This window comes from Phyllostomus hastatus, unplaced genomic scaffold (genome assembly GCF_019186645.2).
Source record: "Phyllostomus hastatus isolate PE091 unplaced genomic scaffold, TTU_PhHast_1.1 phas_contig_58, whole genome shotgun sequence".
In the NCBI taxonomy this organism is placed as follows: Eukaryota; Metazoa; Chordata; class Mammalia; order Chiroptera; family Phyllostomidae; genus Phyllostomus; species Phyllostomus hastatus.
Window position 1 is genome coordinate 21062599 of NW_025333916.1, and position 12971 is coordinate 21075569.

Here is a 12971-nt window from a genome sequence, read left to right on the forward strand (position 1 = left end):
TGTTTATCACATGCCTACCTTTGCTACAAACATACCAGGAACCAGTTGAAAAGATTTGTGTCATTCATAGTAACAATTACTGGGAGACATTTTTCAATTCAAATTTGCAATCTGCAAGCCTACCATCTTAAGTAGACTTTATATTATCATTAAAAATATATATGTGTGTGTATATATGTAACATAGTATGTCTTTATTCTTCCAATAAAGAATTTCTGAGTGCAAATTTCTAAAAAATATTTAGAAATTTTGCCTGAGTGGCAGTTTTCCCTATGATGCGTGTAAACAGAGGATATATTCATTAGAGAGTAATCCTCTAATCTTTTTTCTCTTGCTCTGAAATTCTGTGCCTGGTTGCTGACATATAGGAAATAGTCTGGGTAAGGGTCTGATGGTTTCCTGCAGTGGTTCTTAAACCTTATTTTGTATCAGAGTCACCTGGAAAGCCCGTTAAAACATTGCAGTAAATAGGAGAAGGTGAGTAATTAGGAGACATCTTTAAAGCCTGCCCTCCAGAGTAGGCTTGAGGTGGCTGAAGAATTTGCATTTCTAAAAAGTTTCCCAAGTGATACTGATGCTGCTTATCCGGAACTCCACTCTGAGTACTGTTGGTTTAATGAATATTCTTTTCTGTTTAATCAGCCTAATCTTCTACTGTGCCTTGTATTTCAGTCTGAAGCTTCTCTGATGCAGGTTTTACAGAAAGTAAAGCCAGATTCCTGGCTTAGGGATGGGGATCTGGGGTGACAGGAGTGGTTGCCTGGTGATTTGGGATTGGGGAAAAGGCAACTTGGAGGCCCAGCTTTTCTCTATATACACTTTTTCAGCCAGTCTCCCTGTTTCCATGCTACCTTGCATGGTACCTGATGCCTTCAAGTGCTGAGTGCCTGGGTTCCAACTGGCTCCTTTCCTCAGCAAATTCCTTTGGGTGGAGCGTTCCCCATTTTGCCACTTCAGTTAACTCTTCTCCATTAGTGACTTCCCAGTTCCTCCAAATTTCTTGAAGTCTTTGTCCTCTATTTTTTCCTCTTCTATTTCTTTCATGTGATATTTTTCAAAAAAATTTTTACTGTCATTTTAGCATGGTTAGGAGAGGAAACGGGAAAAACACGTGTTTTAAACAGTGAACATCAGTTCACTGTTTTAAGTTCCAACTTAAGTCTGCCTAACTTGCCTTGCAAGAAATGGACTTAAAAAAGAACCTTAGAATAATGATACTGTACTTCATTTTTTATGAACTAAAAATAATAAATCAATAGTCCACAGTTTGGTTCTTGGTATCTTATGTAATCAGAAACAGACCCACCAAGATAGAGAATAGCTGTAGAAAGAATTTTTATAAAAATCACAATTTATGCCCTGGCTGGCATAACTCAGTGGATTGAGCGCAGGCTGCGAACCAAAGCATCACAGGTTCGATTCCCAGTTAGGGCACATGCCTGGGTTGCAGGCCACAGCCCCCAGCAACCGCACATTAATATTTCTCTCTCTCTCTCTCTCTCTCTCTCTCTCTCTCTCTCTCTTTCTCCCTCCCTTCCCTCTCTAAAAATAAATAAGTAAAATCTTTTAAAAAATCAATTTATTTTAAGAAAATTTAGCCATTGCTAAAGGGGTACTGAGGGTGTAATGAGTGTAGCAGTGAAACAAGTTTATTTGTTTTCGTCAATACTGTGATGGAGTGACTGAACAACTGCTAGAATGAGTTTGGAGTAATGTGTGTAGATGTCCTACAATTTCTTCACAAGTTGAAGAACTCAGTTGTATTTTAAAATAGTAATAGTAAAGGTAATATTAATTGGTATATGTTTCTGTGTAGTGCACCCTACTTAGGATATTTTAAGGAAGTGGTTATGTATTTTCTAAGTTCCTTTATAATAATCAGCCCCTGGCTGAAAAGAAGCCTCAGTTTTGCTTGGCAAATTTACAGAAATGAAAACAGCTGGGATCAATAAGAGGAATGCCAGAGGGGAAAGCCGGCTTCATTTGGCTGCCAGAAGAGGAAATTTGTCTCTGGTGAAAGTTCTAATAGAATCTGGAGCAGATGTGAATCTAAAAGATAATGCAGGTTTGGATTCTTTTAATTTTACTTGTGTTTATAATTTGAATTTGCTAAAATAATTTGAACTTACACCTACCACCCCAATTTTGAATTTGGCTGCTATGTAACAGGTAACTTTGAACACTCTTTTTTACTATTAGTTGAATTTAAGATTAATCTTGGTTCCCACATTAAAATAAATGACTTCTTTTAAATAGTTTTTAATGTACCTCTGGGAGAATTCAATGAGAGTATACAGAATGAGAAGTAAGGGAAGCCTTATTTATTAAACCTTTTCCCTAGAGCCCTTAATACCATTCCCTAACTTGGAGAGCTTGGAACATTTTTTCCATTTTTGTTCCTTTTCCCTTTTGGCCCCATTTCTATTTTTTCTTTCTTTTTCCCTCCCTTAATTTTATTTTAAACCTCCAGTTTTAAATTGATCTTTTAACATTTTGCTCAGCCCAGAACACTTTGCTCAGCCCAGAAGAATCTTGTGTAAGGAATTTCAGAGGGAAAAACTCGAAGACTGGTTAAATCACATGTCATTTTAAGGAGAAATGTGACAGTGGAAGGATGCAAGTAGAAAAGTCAGGAATGATCTTACTATATTTCATATCTTATTTGAAGCAAATTGACCTTAATATTCACTCGGGCCATTATATTTAATGTTCTGTGAGTCTTCTGTTTTGGCATTTCTACCAAAATATTTTTTATGAGATCAATTTACTTTTTAAAATGAAACATTTCAAGGCCATAGTTTTCAATATTATTTCTTTTCCACTAGTATATACTTTTGAATCAACATAGGTATTAATTCCATCGGGGCAAATAAACAATGGTGGATATATTACATGAATGTCAATTTGTAAGCCGCAGCTTGTTTTGTTTTTTCCTTTTTAGGTTGCACACCATTACATAAGGCTTCTCGTGAGGGATGTAATGATATAATTGCAGAGTTGTTAAAAGCTGGTGCAAATGTTGCTTGTGAAAATCTAGGTGGAATTCTGCCTTTACATGCTGCTGTTACAAATAATCATTTAAAGGTATAGTACACATCAGAGTTGGTTCCCATTACTCTTTTTTAGAAAAATGAGTGAAGAAAATGAAGGTATTTTATTATTTATTTATCCTTGCCTGAGGATATACTTACTGATTTTAGAAAGGGAGGGGAACGGGTAGGAGGGGAAAAAGAGAAACATCAATGTGGAAATATTGATCGGTTGTTTCTGGTATGCTCCCTGATAAGGGATCAGACCTGCAACTTTTTGGTGTGTTGGACAATGCCCCCACCATCTGAGCCACTGAGCCAGTATTTTAAATTGAGAACTAAAGCGATTCCTTACAACAAATTATTTTTGAAGGCTTAAAATTGCAAATGAAGATAAGACATTGTGTATAGATTGGAAAATCAGCATATTTACTAATGAGTCATTTTTCCATTATCTTTTTATTACATAACTCATGTAAATCGGAATAAAATGAATGGGTTGGGAGTAAACACAGGCTATAAATCTAATACATTCTATTTTGAATAGTCTTAAATAATTTTGCTATTGTGCATAAAAGAGTCTAATTATAGTGATGATACATATAACAGCTAGACTTTATTCTTTGAGGTCCCAAAGAAATGGGTAAAAACACAAGTAGTTTGTTACTTGGGGATTTGTTGTATATTTTTTTCTTTATTTTTCCTAATCAAGCAAGGTGGCAAAAATATCATAAGAGAAGATTACTTGGGTCACTATTTTAGTACAGTGAATTTCAAATCTGGACTTTAAAATGCTCTAGATTTTTAAATACACCTTCTTGTTTGACAAACCTCAGGAGAAAACTTTTATTGTTATCAGTGGGCAATAAAGATTTCAGGAATAATCATAGGCTCTAGAAAATAGCTGAGAAAACTACCACCAATAACAACAATATAAAACTAGGCTTCATATATAAAATTTCTCCGATTTCTTACTAATATCTACTTAATTTTGTGAACATATGTAACCACTATTTTCAGCCTAAATGTAATCATGTGAAAGAATAGAGTTACTGAATTTACGATCTGAGATAAAAGATGTAAACTAATGATTAAGAATAATACTAGATGGGTGGGTTGATGTCCAAGGTGGTCTAACGACTAAAGAAGCTCTTTAGCCTTTAAGGCATTTACATTAAAAAAAAAGAGACAAAATCTCAAGGTTATATGATTTTGAAATGGAAGAAAGGAAACAGTAAGATTCATTAAAGTGATGAACTTGTTGGCTACTTTTACAGGGAAAAGGCCACTTAGAGTGAAACCACTTTTTTCAAGGTAGCAAGCAACGTTCTTAAGAGACATCTTTATTATAAGCTTTTTAAAAATCGTTCTCTATAGTCCTGCCCAGGTAGCCCAGTTGGTTAGAGTGTCATCCCAATACATCAAGGTTGTGGGTCCTATCACTGGGCAGGGCACGTACAAGAATCACCCAATGAATGCATGAGTGAGTGGAACAAGCCGATGTTTCTCTCTCTCTCTCTAAAAGACATCAGTTAAAAAAAAACAAACAGTTCTCTACATGCATTGCAGAATGGTTATAACTTCCATACACTGGTATAACACTGTTCTCTTCATAGCTAGCAAGTAGCATTCTTAGAGACATCTTTATTACAAGTGTATTTACGTACTTCTCTACATACATTGCAGAATGAGTATAACTTCCATTCATTGATATAACACTGTATTCATACTAGCTAGCAAATAGCCAGAACAAACTATCAATGAAATGATATGGATGAATCTCAAAATTGTCATGCTAATTGAAAGAAACCAGACACAAAGACCATATACTGTATATTTTATCCATATGAAATTCTATAAAAGGCAAGATTTGTAGTGATTGAAGCAGATCACTGATTGCCAAGGGCCAAAAGGTGGTGGGAAAGGATTGGCTGCAGAGGCATAACACATTTTTTCTGATGGTGGAATGTTTCTAAGTCATGATTATAGTAGTGATTACTTCAGTAAAGCTATTAAATAAAAAAAGAAAGAAAGAAAGAAAAAAGAAAAACAGGTGAGAGACCTATTTCTTGGTAACCTAATCTTTGCCAAGCTCCTCGTTCCTCAGGTCCAACCCATCATGTTACCTGGGACTCACTCCCTCCCAACTCTAGCTTTAGCCTTTCCTGTTTAGTGCCTGTCAGCCCTGTTGTCTTGGGCTTTTTCCTATGAATGAGTATAATTGAAAAACAGCTGCTTAGGGGCCTATTCTCTGAGCAAGTTCCCTGAGTCTTCCATACCAATATATTAAATTAATCCATGTTAATATATTAAAGTCCATGTCCTAGAGAAAGGCCTTGTCTTAACACACAGGCAGAATAGTCATTGTTTATATGGCATAAGTTTTTTAAGAGTCTAGAAAAGCCTCCTTTTCCAAAAATAGCTCTCTCTGTCCTCCATATAGTGTAGGAAAGATAGGATAAGGAATCTGTATGTTTAAGTAATTCCACAGGTGACTTTAATGATCACTCGGGCATAGAAACTACTGGATTGAGCCACTGTTCATCCCATCTTCTTAAAAAATAAAATACTCAGACTTCACTAAGGTGTTGATATACAGGTTTCATAAAAAAAATCTTTGCAGGAGACTTTTCCCATATGGCATTTATCTCCTGTTTTTTATTACCTCAGTTGGTCTTTTTTACAACTCTTTAAGGAAAAGAGATAGGATTAGGGGACTAGTTTCATTAAGAGCCCACTATGTGCCAAATACTTTACAAGGGCTCACATTTAATCCTCATAAGTGATAAAAATAAGGTTCAGATGGTAAGTAAGGTGCTCAAGTATATGACTAGTAATTAGCAAGACTGAGTTCTGTATGCTTGAATTTAAAATAAGTGTTTTCCTTTATGCTGTGCTATCTCTAGACTGATGGAACAAATAACGGGCTATCCCTGTCATTGCAGCTGGCCCATTTGCTCCTAAACTTCTTTATCCCTGAACACAAGCAGAAATAGAAAAGCTACTAGCACATCACATATCTCTATTTTAACAAAATTCTGACCATCTTAATTAGAAGGGTTTTTAGTGCTTGAGTCACTTGTCTCATGCAAATGGAATCACTGGCAAATGGCTTTTACTAATTGACTTATACCACAAACTAAGTAGTAGCCATTTTTAACTTTGATCAGTTACAAACTGACTTGTAATACATAATCTTGAGTTATTTAGAAAAACCTTATTTATACTAGAAGATTATTTTGCCCCTAAAATGTCACAGTCTGTCACCTCAGTTCCCTTTTCTATAAAATGATGGGGCTGGAGTAGATTATTTCTGTTTCCATTTATCTATAACATTATGTGACTATAAATCAATTATTTAGGACACATATTTACATAAACATTATTAGATTGGATATTAGGTTTCCTGAAATATAATCCAAATAGAACTTTGTTCAGTTCTGTCAAATGGCAATTTATAATACAGTTTATAATATAATATAGTTCTGAAGTGGTTTTTAAAAATTTTTTTAAAGATATTTATTTGTTTGTTTGTTTTTAGAGGGAGAGAAACATCAGTTGGTTGACTCTTGTACTCCTGCAACAGCCTGCAACCCAGGCATGTGTCCTGGTAGGGAATTGAACCAGCCACCTATCTGCTTGCAGGCTGGCACTTAATCCACTGAGCCACACCAGCCAGGACTGTCAAATAATTCTTGCTCCTCTCTCCACACATCCTCTAGCAGCTTGTGGGGAGAAGGACAAAGGGCTCTATTAAAGAAATTGAATAAAACCTGCACACAGTCTACCTATGTCTGTGTCTTACTGCTGTAAAGGCAGCGTATCTGGTACTTCCATGACATCATATTTGGTTCCTATGGGAACAAATCAAGCCAAATCAGTGAGTCCATTTGCAGTTGTTATATCAAATTTAATAAATATTCTTGACCAGAATTTGAAAACTTTTCTGATAACTTTAAACACTTCGTAGTAGTATCTTATAATGAAGGCAGAAATTATTGATCTAAAGTGTTAATAGAAATAACTTGGAAAAATACCTTCTAGGCAGCTGAGATTCTACTGCAACATGGATCAAACCCTAATCAAAAGAGTCAAAAACAGAGGACTGCTTTAGATGAAGCAGATGATGAAAAAATGAAAGAGCTGCTAAAATCTTATGGTGCTATTGAGAGTGATAATAAAGATGAGAATAACACTATAGCCACTGGTATGTATGTCAGTATTACTTACTGTTTCTATAGATGTATACTTCTGCTTAGAAAAATAAAATCTTTATATTTGTAGTATAAATTGTTTTATAACTGGGAATAGATGTTTTGTATTTTTAAGCTCTTGAAAAAACACTTTTAGAAAGTAAAATTTATAAACTTGGTTTAATTTATAAGTCATATGATCCTATTTGACTTGGAGTACATGTTGAAATAAAACCCATACTATTCATTAAACAAACATTAATCATCCTAACATTGGTTGTGACATAGAGATATAACTGAAACTACACAGATTGGTTTACATGTAGTGAGGATAGAAAAGAATATACTACTAAACAATCTGCAAGTAAGATTTCATTACTTCAAAATTTATAATGATTCATATAAAAGGTGGGCTAATACCAGCTTTTAAAGAATCTAAGATTCTAATGCTAGAATATGGATTTGTTAAGCAAATATATGGGTATATGTGTAATATACCCATAATAGTGAAAAATATTTGAAGGTAATGTACAGCCAGGCAAAATTTTATGAACCATTTTTTAGAAGTGGTTTGAATTTAAATAATATAAGAAATTGCCTAGGATAATCATTGTGTCGTGTTTTACTAGTAAGTTCAATCACATGTAGGTCAAGGTTAAAACTGAGAGAAGGTTCCTCTTTTCATTGCCTGCTGCTATATGGTAAGCCCATAGCATCAGGGTCTTTTTTAGATCCCCATCCATGTCTCCGTCCCTCTCCACAGCCATATCTGAAGGTTCCAGCCCCATGAGTTACTTGTATATCAGCTCAACTTAAGAGAAGCCTTGCATTTGAAGTTATTGGGCACTCCGTTATGAAGTGCTGTATCTGTTCCAACTTATCTGCACATATTTCCTTGGTCAGATACTCCCAAAGGGATGAGGGATATAGAATACAATGGTTACATGGAGAAAGGGAATCCAGAATGGGAAAAGGGTCAGAGAGAACTTTACAATAAATAGTAGTGATAGTGATTAAGAGCACAACTTTGGGATCAGATCTGGTTTCAGTACTAGCTGTGTGACAATTAGGCAACCTCCTAAAATCCCTCTAAGCTTCACTTTCCTCTTTTGTGAAATTGATATAATAAACTACTTATTTCATATGGTTTATTTGAAGATCAAATAAGATGATTCAGGAAAAGAGTTTGGTATCCAGTATGTGATAAGTATTCAGTAAATGTTAGCTGTAATTAGTCAATTGATAATTAATACCAAGGTATTAACCAACACTAAGACATTATAATAATTGTAGACTTAATTTATCCATTCCTGTCACCATAGTAATTGATAAAATGAAGCTGAATTTTGCACATTCTTACTGTATTTTCTAATTTTACTTCTTAAAGTAAAAATTGCTACTGTCCAGGCCAAAAGACACCAGTCGTGTTATTGTGATGACTTAAAAACTGTTGATCCACCTTCTCTTTCACACCAAGAAAAAATAAGAGAAAGCCTCCCTATGGTGAGTGAAGTTGAAATCCTTTGTTCTTCAGCCTAGAAAGTGCCATTCTTTGGGCCAGCCAGACTTTCGTTACTGGCAGTACTCTTTCCCTTTTAAGGACGTGCAGCTTGAAAATGTTTTTTTTATCATTAAAAAAAAAAGGCTAATTGAACAGAATGAGCCAAGAAGGTATGTTGTATGGTTAATTCTCATGTATGGTTATCTGCATTGATTAAGAGTTATAGATTAGCTGCTGTCTTTTACACCTATGTTTGGTTTTTTGGCTACTTCTTGTCCTACAGACACTACCAGTGTAATAGTGTGTCTTCATTCTCCCACCTCCTAAAAGTTTCTAGGATACATACTAGGTAGTAAAGACTCCGAAACTCAGACAGAAGAAAGGAAAGCAATCTGGGTTAGCCATCCTGGATCCCACATGGTTTATAGTGATAGATTGTGTTTGCCATATATGAAACCCTTCCTATAAAGGTATATTTTTGCAAATACAACAGTAGTTGCTCAATAAAATATATATTGATAAGATATATATACTTAATTTGACAAAAACACAAAACATAACTAGATCTTCACTACTCACTTCTTAAGCAAAGTAGTACCCTCAGTGAAATATTTTGAGTAAGACTGTAAGTTGATTGCATTTCTCTTACACACTTTCTGTTAGTGAAGAGAGGGAAAATGTCATTCACTGAATCCAAATTATGATTAATCATCTAATTGATATCTTAAATATATTAAGTGGTATTCAAGCTAAATTGCATTTGCCTCAGCATTTTGAAAATATTTTGCACTGTTTCCTGGTATCTGTTGTAATAGATGAAAAGTCAACTGTCAACCAAATTGTCAGTTCCTTGTAGATAATCTGCCTTTTAATCTCACAGTTTTTAAGATTTTTCTCTTATTCTTTTATGTTCTGTAGTTTCACTGGGTTGTGTCTAAATGTGGATGTGTTTTTATTATACTTAGGACTAAACATACTCCTTTAATGTGAAGACATTTCTCATTTGTATTCTGGAACCTCTCAGTCCTTCTATCTTTGAATATTGCCTTTCCTCTATTCTCAGTATTCTCTTTTTTTTTGGAACACTTATTGAGATGTCTGTTAGACTCATCTCCATGTGTCCTAATACATTTTTCATATTTTCCATCACTTTACATATTACATTCTAGGTGATTTCCTTTGGTTTCTCTTCCAATTCATTATTTTTCTCCTCAAATCTTTTTCATCTCTTCAATCTATACATTGACTCTTTCATTTTAATGACTTTTTATATCTAGAAATTATCCCCTTTTCAATTTTTTGTTTAAAAAAAAAACAACTTTTCTGCTCTTGCCTTACAATATTGATAGCATTAAAAAAATCTTTCCAAATATTTTAAAAGGAATTTTCAACTCTCCCTTTGACTCTTTTTCATCGTAACCTGATTCTTCATGTGGTTTGTAATTTTTTTTACTGCAGTCTCACTTCAGTGATGGTTGTTTACTGTGGGAATTTTGGTGAATCTGGGCTTCCTGTTTAACATTTGCCTCTGCTGGGGCCTTAGAGGTTTGTCAGTTACACATCAATTTTTATGCTAATTTCTCAGTTTGGGTTTCTGAACCACGTATTTTGTAAATTTAGTCCTCATATTCATATGTGACAAAAGTAAGTCTCTTTTACCTAAAGCCCTGGATGGGTGACAAGAGAGTTTTTCTAATTCTTATCTAATCTATAGGTACACCCACTCTGGGTCACTAGCAGCTTGCAGGAACTCCTTTATACCTCCCTCCTCATGCAGGCTTGAGGCCTTATCTCTTGTTCTTCTATGGGCATTGAAAACCTAGCCCCTAATATCTGTATTTGTTTCAAATTCCCCAGTGGGCCACTCTAGCTTTATTTCTGGCACCAGGGAATTTCCCTTTCTTTTTCCGTTTTTAGCTGTGTGTGTGTGTGTGTTTAAAGCTTATTGTATTTTGTCCATTGTTTCCATGTGTTGGTAGTAGGTCCTTCTATATCAGCTCAGCCCACTATATTGTATCTTACAGGTATGTTTTCATGTAAAGATTAGAATATTATGAAAAATCACTCTATTGTTACTAAATCTATGGGTGTTTGCTTTAGGAATGATGTATATCATTTTAGATGCCTAGCCTTAGAGAATATGTAATGGAGATATAAGAGTCTAAAGAAAACCAACTTTACAAAAAAGAAAAAGAAAAACTAAAATGAAATATGAGGAGTTTAAATGTAAAATTGATTTTGAACATTAGGAATTTCAAACCAAATTGGAAATGAGGAGTAACTCTGGGGCCACATACAAAGGAAATGAGGTGATTTGAGTTTGGTGCTACCTTCAGATCACAGCATGTAGGTAGCCTCCTCCTCTATCTCATATTTAAGAAGTACAGAAATAATAATAATCAGCATTCACTGAGTACTTACCATATGGCAGGCTGTCCTCTAACTACTATCTTAATGCATTTAGTTCTCATAATAATCCTTCTAGGTAGGCTCTGTTATTGCCATTATTTTCCTTATTGTAGATGAGGAAGCTAAAATAAAAGAGGTTAAATAATTTAATCCAAAATTACATTTCTATTAAGTACCAGTGCCAGAATTAAGCTCCAGGCAATCTGGCTCCGGAGCCTGTATTCTTTACCATTGTGCAATATTGTACAAAATTTAAAAGAGATGTCAGAGGCAAAGATGATTCTGACATAGTAAAAATAGCAAATCTGGAATACAATCACAGTGAAGTTTTATAGTAAGGAGAATATAAACTGTGTAAAACTGCTTGTTCCAAAGATACATACTAGGTTAGGGTTTTTTTGGTTTGTTTTTTAAGATACTTGAGCAGTAATGAAGGTGGAGTATGGAGGCAGTATGGGAGTGAAAGCTTATGGCCGATGGTGGCTAAGACTATATGCATCCACTATATAAGGTGAAACAGAAAAGAAAGCCAGCATCAGAAGTTGTTTTCTTTATCTGAACCTGTAGGTAGAGGCTTAGCCTGGGCCCAAATTCAGACCTTTAATTTGCTTTTATAACCATAACTATTCATTGTAAAAAGAAATAAATCCTGTTGTTTATTTGTTTTGAATATGTGTATTTTATAGTTTCATTTTGATTCATTTTATAAATGACAGCAATGAGATTGCTTTTCAACATAGTTGGATGGTTTTATTATGTGCATTTTCCATATCCCTTCTGGGCAACAAAGTAAAATCTCAGAGTAATATACTTAGAAGGCTTTGAGGATCTATACATTTTAAAAATGAATGTGTATTGAGAATATGTTAAAGGGAAGATAATATGAGTCATTTTATCAGTTGTCATCTTTTTAGCAACAAGTACATATCCAACAGTGTGGAGAGCACATATAAATATAAAAATCATGCTTCTGCCTACAAGATCTCATTATCTTGATGGAGAAATATAATATATATGGCATACATATTAATACTAAATTTGGTAGCACTAAAATTCTTAAGTAATTCTGAGAAAGGAAAAATCAGTATGGATTAGATTACTAAGAGGTTTCTTACATGAGATGGGTGTTATATAATAATAAGCAGTATTTATTGAGCTCTAACTTTGTGCTGCACTGTCCTAACCATTTTACATGGGTTACTCAATTCAAGCAAGGAGAGTAAGCAACTTGCTGGAGTTACCAGCCAGGAAAAGATGAAGTCGGGATTTACACCCAGGCAGTCCAGTTTAAGAGTTCGCTTTCTGATTCCATTTCTTGTAACAAAGAGAGGGATCTGGGCAGAATAAATTGAAGACATTCCAGGAAGGAAGATTAATACTGACAGGGGTATAAAGATGTGGTCTTCAATTTCCTTTGTGAGCTTTCGAGTAGTGTTTTGTATTTCTAGTATTGTGTGCAATATTTTAATAGTGTGCAATGATAGTCATAAAGCCTTAAAGTAAACTTGTTGTATATATGTTATCTATAAATACTATGTGCTGAGTTGTTTGGTTTTCTCCTACACCTATAATTATAACAGAAGTCAATGAAAAATTATGATTCTGTTTTCCAGAAATAGATCTGCTACTTAAGATGTATTTTAAGTTTATTTTTCCCCCAAATATGCAATATTTATACAGTTAAAATTAAACAAAGCAAGAGTACATTTTGAATGTAAAGGGAAATGAGTATTTTTTAAATTTAAATTATATTTTATTGTTTATGCTATTACAGTTGTCCCAATTTTCCCCCTTTGCACTCCTCCACACAGACTCCTCCCCAATTCCCTTAGGGAATCC

At 34.4% G+C, this 12971-nt stretch overlaps 1 protein-coding gene across 1 annotated transcript in view; it reads left to right on the plus strand.

Annotated features, from left to right (window-relative positions):
* Positions 1-12971, plus strand: part of ANKRD31 (ankyrin repeat domain 31) — a 119241-nt gene that overhangs the window by 75944 nt on the left and 30326 nt on the right. Inside the window, exons 16-19 of the mRNA XM_045848253.1 lie at positions 1928-2065; positions 2942-3084; positions 7074-7236; positions 8610-8725. Of these exons, the coding sequence (XP_045704209.1) occupies positions 1928-2065; positions 2942-3084; positions 7074-7236; positions 8610-8725 (560 nt within the window). The remainder of the gene's footprint in view (positions 1-1927; positions 2066-2941; positions 3085-7073; positions 7237-8609; positions 8726-12971) is intronic.